The sequence below is a fragment of the Simochromis diagramma genome, unplaced genomic scaffold (assembly GCF_900408965.1).
Source record: "Simochromis diagramma unplaced genomic scaffold, fSimDia1.1 OVJJ01000544.1, whole genome shotgun sequence".
NCBI lineage: Eukaryota > Metazoa > Chordata > Actinopteri > Cichliformes > Cichlidae > Simochromis > Simochromis diagramma.
Window position 1 is genome coordinate 346745 of NW_024387370.1, and position 21016 is coordinate 367760.

Here is a 21016-nt window from a genome sequence, read left to right on the forward strand (position 1 = left end):
TGTGAGATCCGGTATGTTATGTAAATATAAATAATATCATGTGTGGTATCCATATAAACCTCTAAATCTCAGCTCAAAGAAAATATAAAGCTTTCGTACAGCCACCAAACGCATCAAAAACAAAAAACAATTAAAAGAACAGTTATGTCACTTCACAAAATGTACGTACACACAAACAACCGAACCGCGTATACACTCGATTTCATGTAACCAAGCAAACAACACATTTTCTAATAGCAGAGATCTAACTGATTCTAAAACTGCAAGTTTTGTCCTGCTCTGACCAAAATGCACTGAACCAGCTGCAAAAGAAGGCTAAACATAATCTTCATGCTTAATAAACTTCATGTTTTGATAAACAATACTTCAGAGCCAACAATTGCCATTTCCTACCCAGTTACAGACACGTGACTGGATGACGGCATGTGCCTTAAATTTAGGGTAATTTGTATTTCCAGCATGGTGGCAGGGTGGTTAGCACTGTTGCTAAAGGTCCTGAGTTCAATTCCACCATCAGGCCGGGGTCTTTCTGTGTGGAGTTTGCATGTTCATGTACTCCAACTTCCTACCACAGTACAAACACATGCAGTTAGTGGGGATAGCTTAATTGATCATCATCTAAATTGCCCATAGGTGCGAATGGTTGTCTCTGTGTGTTAGCCCTGTGACAGACTGGCGACTGGTCCAGGGAGTACCATGCCTCTCGCCCTATGACAGCTGGGGTACGCTCCAGCGCCCCCCATGACCCTGATAAGGATAAGTGGATTTGCAGCATGCAACTTCTGATTTGGTGGAACTGGGTGTAAATGTGGTGATGTTACCGTGATTCTATTGGCTTAAGTGACCTCTAATTGTCGTGCATGAAAAAATAATAATAATCTGCACTTTGTTGAAAACACAACTAATATTAACAAGTTAACAAGCTTAAGTGATACAGCATTGTCATGTATTGATATATGGCTATGTCTTAATGTGATGACTTTTGAACCGGATGTTGTTGTCCGAGGGAGGCCCCGTTAAGTGGCTAGTTGTCAGATGGACAGTATTCAATAAATCAAGATAAAGACCGTGCTTTATGTCCTGATTCAATTCAGAGTGCTCAGCCTAATTTAGTAATAAGGTGGGCACACAACAATGGCGACGAGGATGACACGAACCTGGATTTGTTTTTGTGAGAAGTAGACCCAGCGGCGGCACGGTGTTAGCGAAAAACTTGTGGGCTAACATGGAAAAGTCGGGTATTCAACCGTTCGCCTGCTACACTGATCCAGCTACGCTCGGACCGAGATGGACACTGTGGTTAACATCCTTCGAGTTGTTTGCTGATGGGAAAGGTCTTATTTTGACGGATGATGCTACAGACGCGATCAGACAGCGGAGACGCGCTCTTCTACTGCACTTGGCCGGACAGGACGTGCAGGACGTCTTCTCCACTCTACCACAGACGGGAGAGGCGAAGGATTACACCGCTGCGGTGACTGCGCTCAACACTTACTTTGTTCCTCAAGTGAATGCAGCATACGCACGCCAAACTTTCCACAAATTGTCCCAAAAACCAGGTGAGACTGTGCAACAATTTTGTACACGTTTAAGGCGAGCTGCAAAAGACTGACTTTCAAGCTGACAATGATAACCAGATATGGGACGCTATCCTGAGTAAATGCACTTCTGAATATGTACGGAGAAAGCTGCTTGAGGAGGGTCCAGGCTTAACCCTAACTCGCACGTTGGAGGTGGCGTCACACTGAACGTGTGGAGGAGCAGCTGGCGGCGATGAGCGTCGCCGGGGAAAAGAAAGGAGAGGACACGGTCAGCCGGATTTTTACAGCAAAGAAAGAGAAGAACAACCGACCAAAAGGAAAAATGAAAGATGATAATAAAACAGACAGACAGTGTTACAGGTGTGGTTATACTGACCACATGGGCAAAGATCCCAAATGCCCAGCACGAGGACAAACATGTCACAAGTGTAATGGAAAGGACCACTTTTCAAAAATGTGTCGTACAAAAAGACAAAAGCAACAAAATGTGAATGCTGTTGAACAAGATGATTATGCATTTACTCTAAATGATGATAATGTACCTGAGAAACTTACCTTTTCTGTTGGGGGAATAGAGTTGAAAATGTTAGTTGACTCTGGAGCTACAAGTAATGTGATGGGAGAAAACATATGGGAAAAGCTGAAAAGATAAAATGTCGCTCATATGTACCCAAAGAGCAGAGGAATTTATATGCATATTCCTCAGCACAGGCACTCACGGTTAAAGGTGCATTCAGATGTGAAATCAAGATTGGTGACAGGACTGAAGAGGCTGAATTTATTGTGATTAGAGGTAATGGTGAACCACTCCTGGGGAAAAAGACTGCCAAAGGAGTAGGAAAGCTAAACACCAAACAGATCAGCCTGTACATTGATCCAAATGTGAAACCAGTAGCACAGCCACTGAGGCACATACCTTATCATTTGAGGGATGCAGTGGAGAAAAAGATCAATGAACTCATCGACATGGACATTATAGAACGTTTAGAAGGACCTACACCTTGGGTAAATCCTGTAGTGGTACTCCCAAAGAAATGTGACAAAGATATCAGAATGTGCTTAGACATGAGAAAAGCAAATGAGGCAATAATCAGGGAAAGATACCCCATACCCACTGTGGATGAAATCTTGCAAGGACTAAACGGCTCTGCAATCTTCACCAAGCTCGAGCTAGAGCTTACCCCGGAGTCAAGAGAGATAACTACATTTGCAGTGCACAACGGAGTATACCGGTACAAAAGGCTAATATTTGGAGTCTCATCAGCTAGTGAGCAATATCAGCATGAGATCGCCAATGCACTAGCTGGCATTGAAGGAGTTGAGAACATTTCAGATGACGTAATCATACACGCGCCAGACCAGGAAACCCATGATAAACGCCTGCATGCTGTGATGAAGAGACTCTCTGACTGTGGCCTGACACTAAACTCAGAGAAGTGTGAGCGAAGATATTCTCAAACAGAAAGAGAAGCCCTAGCACTGGTGTGGGCATGTGAGAGACTACATCCATATGTGTATGGCAGGAAGTTTGACCTCATCACAGACCACAAGCCATTGGAGGTCATATACAGCCAGAGATCTAAACCTTGTGCACGCATAGAAAGATGGGTTCTCAGACTGCAACCATATGACTTTAAAGTAGTGCACATCGCAGGAAAACTAAACATTGCGGATTCACTGTCAAGACTGCTGTCTAACACCACGTCAAAAGAGACACATAAGCATGAATCTGAAGAATGTGAGATTTGTTGCAGTTAATGCTACTCCAAAAGCACTCACAACAAGAGAGGTTGAAGAAGCCTCTGCTACAGACTCAGAATTAACAGAAGTGCGAAGAGCTATTGAAAATGGACACTTTGAAAAAATGCAAAACATAATCACCCATTGCAAATGAACTGTGTGTCATCAGCTACATAGTTTTGCAGGGAACTCGCATTGTATTGCCAGAAAACCTCAGAGCTCAAGCACTGTCACTAGCTCATGAAGGACATTTAGGAATTGTTGGAACCAAACAGCATCTCAGAACAAAAGTTTGGTGGCCAGGGATGGACAAAGCTGCAGAAAAGTTTTGTAAAGCTTGTCACGGATGTCAAATAGTAGCCAGACCACATCCACCTGAACCACTGAGAAACACACTTTTACCGGATGGACCATGGCGAGATGTGGCGGTAGACTTACTGGGACCGCTACCTTCGAACCGCTCAATACTTGTACTGATAGATTACTACAGTCGGTACTATGAGTATGATGTAATGTCATCTACAACTGCTGAAAAAGTCATTGACTCTATTGACTGTATATTTAGCAGACATGGGCTACCAGTTACCATCAAATCTGATAACGGCCCACAGTTCAAATCTGAGTTGTTCAGAGAATATTGTGAAACTAATGGAATCAAAACATATAACCAAAATGGGCTCAAGCAAATGGAGAAGTGGAACGGCAAAATGCATCATTGATGAAAAGAATCAGGATCGCACAAGCCGAAGGACTTGACTGGAAGCGAGAGCTAAGAAAATATGTAACAGTGTATTGCAGCATTGAACATCCAACCACGGGCAAAAGTCCAGCAGAACTACTGTTCAACCGCAAAATGAGAGGAAAGTTACCGAACATCAGTGAGGCAAAAACAACGGAGTCGGACGTGCGTGACAGAGACGCTGAACAGAAGGGAAAATCAAAGATTTCTGCTGATGAACGAAGGGGAGCTGAGTATTCAAAAGTTGACACGGGAGACACAGTGCTGGTTCAACAAGACAAAGTGGACAAGTTTACAACACAATTCAACGCAACACCACACAAAGTTGTAAGCATAACTGGAAACCAAGTCATTATTGAATCACCAACAGGAGCTCGCCATCACCGGAATACCACACGTGAAGAAATACGAGACAAATGAGACTAGAGAAGGACACTATGACACAATACCTGAAAGGGAGGAAGGTGAAACACCCACAAAGACTGACACCTTCCCTCCAACACCACAAGAGGGCTCCCAGGGGCCAGAGAGACCAAGTAGATCACAGAGGGCTAAAAAGATACCCGAGAGGTTTCGTGATTTTGTGGTGAAATGAACTATAATATGTTAAGGTGAAGAGGTAACTTAAAATTGGCAAGTTTCAAGTTCATATGTTTATGTCGACATGTTTAAATTGAAAAAAGAAAGGTACATGTGTGGTGAGGCAGTTAGATTATATAATTGTTAGAAAGTAAGACAAGAAGAATGTTCAATGTTGGAAAAAAAAAAGACATCAAAGTTATTACAACTAAAGTTTGAGTCTAAGGAAAAGGGGGATGTCATGTATTGATATATGGCTATGTCTTAATGTGATGACTTTTGAACCGGATGTTGTTGTCCGAGGGAGGCCCCGTTAAGTGGCTAGTTGTCAGATGGACAGTATTCAATAAATCAAGATAAAGACCGTGCTTTATGTCCTGATTCAATTCAGAGTGCTCAGCCTAATTCAGTAATAAGGTGGGCACATAACAAGCATCATAATAACTCCTTTAGTACATAAGCAAAGGAAAAATCTGATGATAATGGAGAAGGGACAACAGCTCTGAACATGTCCGGTCTAATAAAACAGTTGTCACAGTCTGGCTGAGGCAGACTGTATGAATGTGAGGAGAGGATCTGAAATGCAGACACAAAAGGAACGTGGAACCAAAACTCTGAATTAACAAAAAACGAGCTGTTTAATGAGGCTGGTTAAAAAAAAGGTACAAACAAAGGGCAAGGCAAACTGAAGCAAAACTAACATTAACCTAAACTGGGTGAACTAAACAAACAACATGAAAAACCCTGACATGAAACTTAGAAACATGACGTGGAGAACATGCCGAGAACAACAGATGACCTGACAAGGACCGAACAGGAACACACAGGGGTGATTAGGGGAAATGGAAACACATGGGGAAACAGCTGACACTAATCTGAAATAACAAGCAAAGCCGACTACACTGACATAGGACACAGATCTTCAAAATAAAACAGGAAACATGACAATACAACTTCACAACAAGAACAAGACGACAAGAAACATGATCTTCACCAACCTCACAAGGCCTGGTTGAACAGTTGCTGTCTTATCATACATGAAGTGAGCAGTGTTCATACAACCTGAATGTTACTTTGAGTTAAGGAGGTAAAAATATAAAGTCCATCTCAGTCCATGCGTCCAAGTGCAAGCACAATTCCCCCGCACTCTACAGGGGGCAGTGGCACATACTTGTGACATCACAAACATTAACTTAGGCTGTCTTAACCAGTTAAAGGTCAAGAGTCATGCAACCCTCCATGGCATCAAGCCTTTCTTGCAAATGTCAGCATGTGTAGTATCCACAAAACCTTAGAATCTCAGCTAAATGCTCATTTAAACCATTTCTACAGCCACCAAACACAGCAAAAACAAGCAATGATTAAAACAGCAGCTGCGTAAATGCACATAAGTCCGCTAAACACAGACAACTGAGCCCAGAATTTGCCAGACTTCATGTAACCAGGTAAACAATGGCTCGTTAGCTCACAGAGACCTCACAGATTCCAAAACACCAAGTTCCACCATGCTTCAACCAAAAGTCAGTGAACCAGCCACAAAGGAAGACCACAAAAACGCACAGCAGGGCAAATGCACTAAAACAGAAATTGGCTTACCGTCCCTTCCGCAGTTTTCACTGTTAGCCGATAGCCAGCATAGCTACTGATAATGGAGCGCTAACTAGAAGCATCAGAGCCACTTTTGTCAACAACCACCATTTTGGACCCAGCTAAAGACACGTAGACAGACACCACAGCTGTGTCCCAATTCCTAGGCCGCATCCTCCAGAGGCCGCATTTGAAGGCCGATTCCGTCACAGCCAGGCGACGAAGGCTTTCCCAATTCGAAGGCTGCTCCAAATGCGGCTGATAAAAATGCTTTTTGAGCAGGAAGCTCAAAGAGACCTTTGGTGCTATATTAACGAAACAACACACAACTGCAACTGTTACAATGTCTGATTGCAATAACTTTAACTCACTGCTTTGTCAAGACTGACCTTCATTGATCATTCATATTTGAATCCTCCCTGTAGACACTGACAGTTAACCAGGTCACATACTGCTGCAGACTTTTAATTCAGATGTAGGCCTGTGTTTCTGAGCTCAGGTCATACATGTGGTCCTCACAGGACAGCCACTACAAACGGGATTTATAGAACATGATGTTGGACATTAAACAGAATATAAAGTATTTAAAATGAGCTCTACCCTAAACATATTCAGCAGTAATTTTAATTCATTTGATGCTGATGGGGAACATTTTTCTGCACAATTTTTTTTTTACTTTGCAGTAATACAGTTTTATGTGTACTGAGGTGTTTAAATAATATATCCATATATTATATTTATATTCTTACAATTCTTTACTAATTCTTCAGTCGGGAAGGAAGGCAGAAACTTAAAGACGCTGCAGGAGGCTTACAGCATATTTAAAACAATAAAAGAGGCAGCACAAACACTATGTTTCCATCTGCAGTTGTCTCTGTTTGCCTTTCTGTCACACATCTGTCTTATGTATGTATGGTCTTTTACTTTACTTTGAATATCTAATAAACTATGAGAAATTAATACCATGTAACTGTTTTCCTGTGTCCCTTCCCCCTGTTTCTCTTGTATCCAGTCTCTATCTATGCTGTTTGCTGTAAAATACACAGTACTGTCCAAAAGTCTTGAGCACCCACCTGATTTTTTTTTCTTTTCCAGGAGAAAGACTGTGGCGGAGGTGTGGTCCCGGGCGCGGCTGCAGGGGAGGAGTGGTGCAGTGAGCTCAACGGGGCGGTGCTGGAGACGCAGGTGAGAACAGCTGATGGCGTTTGGACTGATGATGGTTTCCTTCCCCTTTTATAGTGAGACGGGAGAGGAGCGGAGGGGGAGCTGGAAATCAGCTGAGACCGGAGCTGTCAGACTGTGGACGGTCATAACAAATGAAAACTAGAAATAAATGTCTGGCGACAAACAACTGTGCGTGTGTGTACGTGTGTGAAGTGCATTTCACAAGACTCAGAGTGGTCTTGAACAAGAGTTCTACAGGCTTTCTGAAGGTGCTGCTTTTTTGGAGGTTGGACATTTGGACATGTAATTGTAACTTTCTTGTACAAAGACTGAGTGTGAAGATGAGAAAACAACTGTAAGCTGTGTTCAATTTCATGACACACTATGTGTGTCTTCATTCAGAATCAGAAAGACTTTATTTATCCTCAAGGGGCAATTAACAATTTCATTATCAGGCTGGTGCCTACATGACTGTAGAAACTGAGCTCCCCACTGCTGAATATAAAAAGACTGTATCCACACGATGAGAGCCTGCAACAGACTCAGTGAGTTTGAGAGCGCTTACCTCCAAGCAAATTATTGAGGAGATGAGTGTTTGAAAACTGAGAGCAGACAGAATAACTGCTGCAATCTCAACTGATAAAGAACCCAGCTGAGAGCTGAGACCAAATTTAGGTTTTAAGGACTAAATGTCACAATATGCAAGGGCAGATTGTGTGGAGAGAATGAGGTGGACCCAGATGCAGAAAACTGAGAGATGGAGGTGAATGTTAACACAAAACGAGCCTTTATTTCTTAGCTGCACAAAACACTACAAAACAAAAAGCAGGAAGGGAATTAACAAAAGCTAAACTGGAAAAGCCAAACAAGAAACCTGAGACAGAACTAGAAAAACCTGAAACTTGGAAACAGAGGGTTATAACCAGACAACCCAACGAGCAAAAAAAGGAAAACACATATAATATATACCCGGAGGGTAACAAGGGAATACACACCAGGAGGGAGACACAGATGAAACTAATCTGACATGAGGAGACAAAGGGAAGCAAAACTCAAAACACTGAACATGGGACACGAGACTGTCAAAGTAAAACAGGAACCAAGAGACTCACAAAGATGCAGACTTGATACTGTGACATGAAGACATGACTGACTAGGGGAGCAGAGGGAACATGAAACACGGAGACACGAGTAACTAAACGTGGGACACAGGGACGGAATAGTGACAGAACACTAGAAACTATAAACATAACACAAGCACAAAACAGTAAACAGAATCAAACCTACACTAGAAACATGATACACTAAACATGGAAGCCACAGGGACAAAACATAAGAACTAAAAATCACCAAAACATAACCAGGAACCAACTGAAATGAAGCATATTAATAATAAAAAAACACAAACACAAACACCAGACTCCGGACCATGACACAAAGTGGCATTGTGGGTTAGAGAAGAGACGATTTACTGGGGCTGAATTCACAAATAAATCTTGGTTGTAAATAAAAATCTACAGATTGACTATTTTAAGTATAACCTAAAACAATCAAAATATCCAATTTATGAAACACAAACATGGTGAGGAAATACCGAAGCAATAAAATGTGTGGACAAATAAAATCATGTTTCCAAAAACAAAAAATAAGTGAAAATGAGGATGAAGTGAAAGCAAATTAATTAAAATCAAAGAAGTCTGTACAGCTTAATGATGCTTGAAGAGATTCTTTTCTTGTGGTATTATGAAGCAAGAATCAGGGACAGAAAGTTTTGATAGGCAGGGATGAAAAATTATAGTAATCAAATGTCTCAATGTGTCAAAAACAGCTTAACCTGGAGCTGAATCAACCTCCTCCACGAGCACAGAGACCGATGATCTAATTTTTACTTTAGCCAACTCAAAAAGTATAAATTATACTAAGACCTTGATATAATACATTGATCTCACTGAAACAGGTTATTTAACTGAAAATATTTACTGCAATTGAAAACAAAAAAACAAAAATAATTTGACTTAGATATGATTGAATATAATTGCCGTGTTAAAGGACTTTTGTATGATTAATATATTTAAACTACAACTAGATGTGCTACAGGCTTAATCATGTTATTATTTATTTCCTGGGTTTTAACTGATTATTAATCCTAAAAAAACTTAAAGGTTATGGAAATTCATTCAGATTTAGCAACTTCATGATACATCAAGCCTAATTATAAAAAGTATCGATATCAGTATCAGTGATACTGGCCCTGTATTTACTTGGTATTCGATCAATACCAAATCTTGCAGTATCGCACACCACAAAGCTTCTGTTTTTATAGAGGTGGTCAGACTTGCTGACAATCAGTTAATCAGGATGATTCTGCTTGTGCAGTTCAGGGTTACGAGCACTAGAGCCTGTCCTGGTTGTCACTGTACGAGAGGCACAGCACACCCCGCACAGGTCGCCAATCTGTCACAAGTGACTTAACCCAGTGTTGGTTGTTTCCTTTAATACCAACAAGGTAGTCTAGTAGTTAAGAAGCTCATGAACCCATCACAAGTTATAGTTAAAGGAATATTTGGTTCAGCCTTGCAAAAGAACTGAACAGAAACCTGGAGTTGTTCCTGTTTTCCTCAACCAGTAATGAACAGTAGATGTCCTATATTTATAGAGGACTTTCTTTATGGAGCAGCAAACTAGTTTTTCTGGCCAAACCAAGGTTTTCTAAATTAGTGCAATGGCATTTCCTTTCCAGCTTAGAAGTGATCTGCTTTAAAGTGTGCATTTTGTAACTTATACAAAATGGAGTCAGGCATGTCTGATGACTGCACAGTGCTGTGTAATCCTTTAATGTTGTTTTTAATTGAATTTTTATTAAAAATGATCAGTCAAAGGAGAATTTCCATGAAACCCTGTTGAACATTCTTCTCCTACATTTTAATGTTTGTCACGAGAATAATTGAAATGATGAGTCAGCTCATTTATATTTTGACTGAAGCCAATTTAGTTTAATAAAGAATGAAAACAGAGTTCATGTTTTTGTTTTCATTTTTCCACATGAATGTTAAAGTCAGGTACTAATTATTTTATCTGAACTGATCACTAAATCGGACAAATCAAACTCAGAGTAAGAGCCAGACTGACAATAAACAACAAATAAAACAGTTTTTTTTCGGTTAGGGTGTGCAGGGCTAAGAATAAGACTTTCAAATAAATGATAACTTTGTCTGTGGGTTATTAATAAATCAGAAGTAAAGATTCCTGCCACTGCTGCTCCTCAGTGCAGCTCGCTCTGTTCCCTGGAATGAATTTGACTCTGTTCCCCAGATGCTGCAGCTTCATGTTTCTAAGAATAGAGCCAACAATAGCTGTGTTGCAGCTGTGTGAAAAATAGACTTAAAACATGAATGGTTTAGTGGTAAACCTGGGGCTTCTGTTTCACACAACACCTCGTCCTCACAGTGGTACAGTCACCCCTGCTGCTCCGGGTCAGCTGACAGGAGCTGTGTTACTTTGGGCTGCAGTGGTTAAAGGAGCCTGGCTAGCTACAGGATTATTTTCAGAGGTTACATTTATTACAAGTACCATTAACACTAAATGATGCCCAGGAGTAAGTGAACATTTGACACTGAGCAGGAAGAACTGCTGGAGAACCACAAAGCATGCTGAGCTAGGGAAGTTGGACCAGGAAACCCAGGGAACCATGAAAATCCAAACTGTCTGATTAAAAAGTCAGAATCGACAAAGTCATTTAATGAAGTCGATCCTCTAGAGACTAAGAATATCTGTACAAAGTTTAATGTCTTTAGTCCAGATCCAGTCCATGTGGACTAAAGTAGTGGACTGACCAACAGACTGACATTAAGATCAGAGCCGTGCTGCTAGTGTGGCTAAAAGAAAAGAGAAGAAGAGACAGTCATGTTGATATGAACATTAGAGAAACACATCATGGAGCTGAAATATGATCCTGCTTCCTCATTTGGACTCATTCACCTCAGCTGACATGTTCAACAGCAGACAGGTTTTTGTACCAGTCTTTCTCACTGTGGGAGGATACTACATCTTTGGCTCTGGAACTAAACTCTATGTAACAGGTAAGAACAAACATTTATTTTCCTTCAGTTGTTTTATTGTAGAAGCTGAAAATGTGTTTAAAGTCAGTTTCTGCTGCTTCAGGCTTTACATGTTAGTTTTTCATCATTAGTAGAGAATTCATCTGCAGCCATTGTTACATAAGAAAAGCTCAATAATCTCTGAAAACATGTTGAAATCTCACTGAACAACTAAAGTTATTCTTTATTTCTGCAAATATTAGTGATGTTACAAATATTTAGGATTTGATCCTCTCAGTGATTCTGCTGGTTTTTAACACAAGATCATATTTGATGTTAAAAATAATCATTTTTGTATTAAAATGTACAAGGAAATCAGAGCGATTGTGTATGTTTAAATAATGACATTAAGAAATATGTTAATTCAGAAAGTATTAAGAATACATGAATATGTCAGTTAAAACTGATACTTTTAAATAATTATAGTAAAAATAATTCATGTACATAATGTTAAGTTTGCAAGTAATGAAGTAATACCAATATATATGTGGTTTATGAAAATAATAAATTTTTAATGGTTAAGTTAATATATTATTTAAGAATATTTTTAATAAAATAAAAATAAATAAAATGTCAATTGAAGAGGTAATGAAAAATATTTTAACTTTACATATAGAATAGAAAAGAATAGAACAGAATCTTTATTGTCACTGTTACAAGATTAACAAAACACACTTTGGCATCTCTCCATTGGCAGCATGTAGACTTACATTTAGATTCTTTACAATAACGTAAATATCTACAAAGTAACACAGGCATCTACACACCAAAAAGATATGCACAAGTTATATACATACACACATATATATGCATATGGAGAGCACCGGGCCGCTGCGACTGCTCGCATCACCATCTTGTGAACATGAATAAATTAATATATTGGTGCCAACTAAAGTGTTTCTATTCTGATGGACAGTTTACATTTACTTTAATCATATTTGACCAAATTAAATATATTTGGAAAAATATTATTTGGTAAATGTTGGATCTCAATAATAGTGTCAGACACTGCAAGCATTTCAATATAATTAAAAGAATGTTATCAAGTCTGTTACATCAAGTTATATTTGCTTTAAACTTTACATATTTGAAAAAATATCATTAACATGTTTCAGTACATACATAAAAAAGTAAGAAACTAATAAGACTGTATTTCTGTGTTAATCTTATGTATGTATGTAATATTTAATGTTTAAGATGTCATTTCCACGCTCTCAGTATTTAAACTGAATTTTAAAATATTTTATAAAGTTATATGATGTTAAATGTTGTTGTTATTATTATTACATTAACTATAAGAGTTTTTTCAAGCTGGCAGTGCACAAAAGAGGGAACATCACTGAAACACTATGAGTCCATCACAGGACAGAACAGAGAACCAGTGATACTCACAGTCAAACCTACAGATAATTCATAATCACCAGTTAACTGAAAAAACTTGTCTTTGGATTATAGATGGAAACCAGAGAAGAACGACACAGGCACCGAGAGTTCCTGCAAACACACAGCAGAGCCCCACCCGAACAGCAGGTCTGAACACACAACCGTCTTGCGTTGAGGCTACAGCGCTAAACACAACACCACCATTTATGTTTTCAGTTATTTCTTTTAAAACTAATAAAAGGAAACAACAGAACATAATCTCTGTGTTGTTCAACCAGCAGGACCCAGAGTCCACGTGGAGGGGAACAGCTCCCTGCTGTGTGTGCCCCCAGCCATGTTTCCTCACCTGGTCCAGCTGTCGTGTAAAAGACAGAAGAAGAACGGCCGGCTGGAGGAGCTGCCCCCTGCTGATGGAGAGCAGCTGGAGCTCAGAGAGGCAGGACGCAACACCTCCATCTTACTGATCCATCAGCAGGAGAAAAGCACATATGAATGTACCTGCTGGGTGAAGCACGAGGGGGGCACAGTGGAGGCCCAAACACAACAAGGTAATGAAGGCTTGGTGACTGTGTTCAGCAGTGATTCAGCTTCATGTGGAGATGCTGTCAAAGAGAGCAGAGCAGCAGAGGACTGACATTTCTCACTGCAGCTCCAAACATTTGACTCCTTTTCTGTTTCAGAGGTTCCAGCTCTTCCACCAGTCCTGTATCTTCCTTCTCTTCCTTCTATACACGAGGTGAAGCTGCTCTGCCTGCTGTACACAGTGCTGATACTGAAGAGTCTGGTGTACTGCTGTGGACTCTCTCTGCTGATGATGCTCACAAACAAGGGAGCGTCCACCAACTGCACACATGCTGACTGACTGTTTCCTGCTCGCCTTTTCTCACCATCAGATTTCCTCCAGTCAGCAGTCAGAAATGTAAATTAACTTCTGGTTGGTTCAATGTTTCATTACTGAGCATTTGACCTTTTCTCATTTAATCATCTTAAACTGTGTAATATAAATTTACAAATAAACATGTTTGATGTGTTTGTAAAAGTGTAGATTCTTTATGTGAAGATTTCTTTTGTACATCTCTGCAGAAAAACTCAGCTGATGCATTCAGATCCCACCATAACAAAATAACAGTGTAGTTATTTGTCTGAAGTAAAAATAAAGATTGTGATTTTAAGAATGCATTTCTCATTTCTTCTGTGATACATAACCTGTGTGACTGCAGCATTCACAGATCATAAACTTGCTCTCCTGCAGCAGACGGGCTGTGTGGGTTTCTGCTCTGCAGCCTCCACACCGTTAGCTGTGGCTTTTCACTTTAATAACACAATGACAGTTACAAGCATGAACTCTGCTTCAAGTTATTCAGGAAGCATCTGTGTTCATGTGTGTGAGAGAAACAAAGTGTGAACTCAGAGCTGTTACACAGTTGATGTTTAGTACGATCACAAAAGACAAATACAAGATGAAGTCGAAACATTAAATCCCACAGAACTCAAGTTGAACCGTTATGATTTAAAAACACTGAAAAAGGGAATAAATTAAGACAAGATTTGTAAAAACAATTTCACAAAACACCATCAGTTCAGATGGATGTTGAGCATCTTTCCATCTTTTTCTAATAATCATAAATATGTAAAATGTTTCATCAAAATGTGTCATTGATTAATCAGCTTAATTATTCAGACTAGTACAATTTATACAAATAATATAATTGAGTTAAAAACTGAAATCAAATCATAATTATTATAATTAAGAGCAGCACAGAGAAACAAAGTCAAACAAAGAACATTCATCAATTTGATGATTTAACCAGTGCTGAATATTTATTAAGTTCACCCACGCTGTGCTGTAAATTCTGTTGATATTAATATTAAGATTTAACCCTCATAATGTCGTCCCGATTTCCACACACCTGTGGTCCTCAGGGTCACAAATGTCCCCACTTCATTTCAGTGTTTTTTAAAGTATAAATTGTCGATCAATTCAGTGTAAAAAATACATGAAATGATCAGTTATTGTGATTATTGTTTCACAACCAGAGTCGGTCGCTTTAACAGATGATCACAGACGGGTTTATGTCAAAGTTAATGTAGGAAGCTGTTTTTAAACGACTTCAAGTTTTTTACTGGCAGCAAATAATCAGGTTTTCCTTTGGGCTCAAAAATGACCCCGTCTGCTTTGACTGTTTATAAATGAAAGGTATAAAATATCATCCATCTCTGTGTTTCAAGGTTTGATTCAACTTTATTCCAACTCATTGCCTGACATGTTCCTGTATGTTGGCATGGTAGGAACAGCAGGGCATGGGTCTGAGTGAAACAAAACTCAGACGCTCGATGGTGAAGAATTAAGTGAAGTTTATTACAGGAGGTTCGGTGTGACGACAACGAGTGATGAAAACAAACATGAACTAAAGGCGAGAGCCTAAAAATAGGCTCTGAGGTAAATGACTCATTTACAAGGTAACTTCCGGAGGGTTGTACACTGATACAGTATGTTGATGATCTTCTTATTGCAGCCCCGTCAGCAGCGGCCTGTACGGCAGCATCACTCGTGGTGTTGAACAGATTGGCGGAGTGTGGCTTCAAAGTACATAAAGAAAAACTGCAGTTGGTCCGACCAGAGGTAACATTTCTGGGCCGGGTGATCGCACACAAATCAGTGGGATTAATGAACACACACAGAGACCAAATTCTGACACATCCAAAACCAAGAACTGTGAAGGAGTTGCTTTCTTTTCTTGGCTTGACAGGTTACAGCAGGCAGTTCATCCCGAACTATGCTGGCAAAACGGCCCCTTTAAGGGACCTGATCAAGAAAGTCGGCGTTCGAAATCTTAAGGCTGAATTGCCTTGGACGCCAGACACAGAGACAGCGTTCATTTCACTAAAACAGGATTTGTCAAGAGCCACAGATCTGGCCACAGCTAACTACGATGAGTCATTTTACCTTGATGTTTCAGAAACAAATGGGGTGGTAAATGGTGTATTGTTTCAGAAAAAAGGGGGCGGTAGAGATGTGCTTATGTATGTCAGCATAAGATTAAATCCAACAGAAGCAAGGCATCCCACATGCACACAACATGCAGCAGGAGTAGCAAAAATAATTCAGAAAACAGCACACATAGTGAGGGAACACCCACTGAAAGTGCTTACCACACACAGTGTAGTGGCGTATGTAAACTCACAGGCATTCACAATGACCCCACTGACGCAACAGAGATTGAGCAAAATCTTAGATGCACCAAATTTGACATTCACATATTAAGGAATCAATATGGCAGATTTAATGGGGTCAGGAGAACCACATGACTGTGTTAAGAAAGCCCAAGTTGAAGGAAAAATCAGGGAAGACCTGAAGGCAGAGCCCATACTTGGAGCTGAGGACTGGTTCACAGATGGGTGCTGCCACAGAGATGAAGAAGGATTGAAAGCTGGCTATGCTGTAGTCTCTAGAGTAGGAACTGAGTTTCAGGTAAAAGAAGCAGGAAAAATTGAGGGACAACAGTCGGCCCAGAGAGCTGAAGTGATAGCCCTAACTCGAGCCCTGAGGTTGGCTAAGAACATGAGAGTGAACATCTACACTGACTCAGCATATGCGTTTGGAGCAGCTCATGTGAAACTGGCTCAGTGGAAGAGAGCCGGGTTCAGAACGGCCACTAATGCAACAATTTGTCACAAGAAGGAAATGGAGGAACTGGAAAAGGCCCTGGAGGATCCAGGTGAGGTAAGTATCATAAAATGCAAAGGCCTCTCACAAGCAGACAGTATGGTGGTGAAAGGAAATCAGAAAGCTGATGAAGCCGCAAAGGAAGCAGCAGGCTACAAAGGACAGAGACAAATGGTGCAGGTAACCCCAGAAGAGGAAGCCAGCACTAACAGCATGGAAGAAGTCAGACAGGCTCAGGAGGAGACATCCCGAGAGGAAAAGGGGGTGTGGGAAAACAAAGGAGCCTGGCAAGATGGCGGTTTGTGGAGGGGGACAGATGGGCGTCTCGCTTTAACGGCCAAAATGGCGGAACAGAAGGTGAATGAGGCTCACGGGCTTGGCCACGTGGGTGTGAAACAGATGGAGAGAAACTTGTGCCGATGGTGGCATCCTGATCTGAGAAGGATGATACTGGAAAAGGCCAGAACGTGCCTAATTTGTGGGGCACACAACCCAAAGCCAGCGGTAAAACCTGAAGCCGGTAAGTTTCTCATGCCAGAGAGGCCAGGAGAAGAAATTGTGATTGATTACACCGAAATGATTGATACAGGCCCAGGTGGTGTGAGGTATTTGTTGGTGTGTGTGGATGCTCTGACCGGATGGCCCGAAGCATGGGCGACCAAACGTGAAGATGCGAAAAGTGTGATTAAGTGCTTAATCAATCATTACATTCCAAGGCACGGGTTTCCCAAGCGAATTAGATCGGACAATGGCACTCACTTTAAGAACAAAGATTTGCAAGAGGTAGAGAGGATGTTGGGAGTGCAACATAAGTTTGGGACAGTTTATCATCCCCAATCTCAAGGGAAGGTAGAGAGAATGAACCCAAATTTGAAAAACAAGTTGGCTAAAATCTGCGCGCAAACAGGGCTAAATTGGGTCGCAGCCCTGCCCATTGCTTTGATGACCATAAGATGTTCTGTTAACCAATCCACAGGTTTCACGCCTTACGAGCTGCTGACTGGGAGACAGTTTCCAGCACCCTGGACAGTGGTCCCGGTGGAGCAGCCCAGGACAAGCAACAGGTCTCATGCAGAATATTTTAATGAGTTGAAAGCTCTTGTGTCCAGCTTTACAAAACAGGTCACTTGTGAGAGACCCACGGGGAAAGGAGAGGTCCCGGACGCAAAGGCGGTGTGGCTAAAGGTCATTAAGCGAAAGTGGAAGGAGCCCCGCTGGACTGGTCCATATGAGGTGACTGCCCGGACGGCCACAGCAGTCCAGCTGAGAGGGAAAGGCGACACCTGGTACCACTGGTCGCAGTGTGCACCCGCACACGAGAGCTTGGTAGAGGAAAACTCGTCTTCAAAGAACACAGGTGTCAACAAACAGAGGCAGAATAAACCCTCTCACCTGTGCAACGGGCTGACCAGTTGTCAACCTGGAAGGCTGAAGAAAGAAGAGCAGCCTAGGAGGAAATCGCCGCGTCTACAGAAAGGAGTGGTAACAAACTGAGAGTTTGAAAAGGGGTGGTTTAAATAAAAAGAGGAAAACAGAAACAAAGCTTCAAAATTTATGCTAAGTACAAAATATACATCACAAAATGCCACCCCGCGAACCGGAGACTCGTGAGGAGAGAGGACTGATTAAAATGTTGCTTGTGATTGTCAGTTTGATGTCTGTGATGATATTAATAATGGCCCTATGTTTGCTTGTCTATATTTTGCAGAAAAGCCCATGCGAACTGTCTGAACACAGGGGCCAGTTCAATCCAGCACCAAAAGAGAAACTGTTTATTGAAACAGGGCTAAAAAGGAGATCAAAGCGCGAGGTCTCGGGTAAAAGGGATGAGTGCCTCAGTACATATGGTGGTTTAGAGTTGAACTATGTTAATGGGTCTACAACTTCATTCACATTTGATTTATGCGATGTTTTTAAGTGTAAAGGAGCAGATAGTAGTTGGAGAGGATATAATGTGTGGGTTTGCTGGGATTATGCAGTGAGTACACATTGTGAAAGAGGAAGTCGGCCCTTTGCAAACTGGTGTCGGAACTGGAATCAGGTAAAGGGTTACACTGGGGAAAATTGGGAAGCGTCAGAACAAGGATCAGAGAACGTGCTAAAACTTCAAAGAGATTATAGTCCATCTAAGAATCCTTTGACTATGTCGCTGGGCAATTGGCGGCGTAAAAACTCTGTGTATTTAGTTCTGGGTGTGGAGACTGTGGGAACTGATCCGAAGGGGTTGATTAAAGTTAATTTTCTTGAAAAGGCCAATCACGTAAATCCCGTAGAGCTAGTTAGAGAAGAAAAGGAAATACACATGATTAACAACCCAATAAATTCTGTTGCAAATTTTACAGGAAAAGGGGGAAACGGGTCGTCATATGTGGTACCAGAGGAACAGGAACCAAAGGATAGACGAGTCCTGGCAGTGGACTACACCACACTGAAACCTCAAGATTTAATTGAGTGCGCCACTGGGTTCAGTGACAGTAATCTCTGGCTGGACTGGATGGCTCTAAATGCTAGGGAACAAGAGGTATCTAATTGTGTTGCTTGTGCCTCTGCTAGACCACGTTTGTTCACAGAGCCCGCTCCACTCCATTCGGAGGACAAGTGGGGCTATGATTGCATGTTGCGAATGACTAGAGGAGCGGTGAGTACTGGAAACTGCACTGTGTTGTCCAGTTTATTTCCCCCAATTGATAAGCGGACAAAGGCAGGACCATTTTTGCCGAAAAAAGATAATTATACGTGTTTTAAGTTCTCCACAGATAAAGTAGCATATGACGTGGGAGAAATCGATCCAAGTTGGTGCGCTGTTACCCAGACGGGGAGAACCACAAATAATATAAGTGATCCCACCACTTTAATTGGGACTTGGGCTAGAAGTGGACTTTATTATTACTGTGGACACAAGACTCTTTTGGCTCGTGTTCCTCTGGGAAGTGTGGGGACGTGCGCGATGGTGAGACTAGGAGCACCTCTTATGCTAATTGGAAATCAGGTAAAAACCATTCAACAGCACAACACACGCACATTGGCAGCTAGGCGGAAGAGACATATCCTGTCCAAGAGCGGGATTGAGGGAACACACGCTTATGACCCTGGGCTGAACTCGCCGACATGGATTGACTCAATAGGAGTCCCCAGGGGAGTTCCAAGTGAATATAAACTTGTAGACCAAATAGCTGCCGGTTTTGAGAATCTTCCAATAATTTCTGCTCTCTTTCCAGTGACCCTGAACAAAAATGTAGACAGAATCAATTATGTTCACTATAATTTGCTGAGGCTCTCTAACCTTACCAGAGATGGGATGGAAGGGTTAGCGGAGCAGATGGGTCCGACCTCATTAGTGGGGGTGCAAAATAGGATGGCCCTTGATATGTTGTTGGCGGAAAAAGGGGGCGTTTGTGCTATGTTCGGTGACCAGTGTTCTACTTTTATCCCGAATAACACTGCTCCAGATGACTCGGTGACGCGAGCTTTGGAGGGGCTAAAGAGTCTCTCTAGGACCATGCATGGCCACTCGGGAATTGACAACCCGCTGGAGAGCTGGATGACCTCAGTGTTCGGACAGTGGAAGGGGTTTGCTCTTTCAATTATGTTTTCTCTAGCTGTTTTGGTGGGTATTTTGGTGACCTGTGGTTGTTGTCTCATTCCTTGTGCCCGAAGATTGTTAGAAAAGGTGATTGCAAAGGCAGTGGACCCTGGGGCGGTGGCCCCAATGTCCATGATGCCATTGATGGATATGGAAGTAGCTGAGTGGGCCAAGGAATGAACAACGACGTATGTATCGACCTCTGGTTTGCCAGAGGTCGAAAGGGGGATTGTGAGGATGAACAAAAGTATTTTACCAGCATAATATAATCTGCAGTATGATCATTGCTTTAACAATGTAACAGATAGCTTTAAGATGGCCTTAAGATGTTTATGCATACTGTTATCATATTAACCTTGTATTTCAGACGCAGTTATAACTATTTTATACATATTGCATATCTGTGCTTATTTTGAGTTGATGTTCGGTTCATTAAGGGTCTTAAGCTTCACTGGCGTGACTGTCCAGGTGATACATGCTGAGGGAAACTAGAACATAGAAGAAATTGCAATACATGCTTACAAAACACTTATATCAGGTCATTTTTATTATCGTTTATAAGTTCATATTCTTGTATTAAGCCTTTAGTAGAGGTTCTTGATTAAAACATTTATTTAGTAGACGACATATACAGTGGGGCAAAAAAGTATTTAGTCAGCCACCGATTGTGCAAGTTCCCCCACTTAAAATGATGACAGAGGTCAGTAATTTGCACCAGAGGTACACTTCAACTGTGAGAGACAGAATGTGAAAAAAAAATCCATGAATTCACATGATAGGATTTGTAAATAATTAATCGGGCCCACCCCGATCTCTGAAGTTCCGTACTAGCACCCGACATCCCGGTTGCAGTTCCACTCCATGAGCCTTCCGATCTTACTGCTTTTTCGCTCTGTTCCTCTCTTTCTGAGCGGTTTCTGATGCCAATCTGTATGC

General features: G+C 41.3%; 1 protein-coding gene across 1 annotated transcript in view; it reads left to right on the top strand.

The window, feature by feature from the left end:
- Window positions 1–11139: 11139 nt before the first annotated feature.
- Window positions 11140–21016, top strand: part of LOC120718845 — a 34560-nt gene continuing 24683 nt past the window's right edge. The window contains exon 1 of the mRNA XM_040007579.1: window positions 11140–11429. Coding sequence (XP_039863513.1) covers window positions 11297–11429 — 133 coding nt within the window. The 5' untranslated portion in view covers window positions 11140–11296. The remainder of the gene's footprint in view (window positions 11430–21016) is intronic.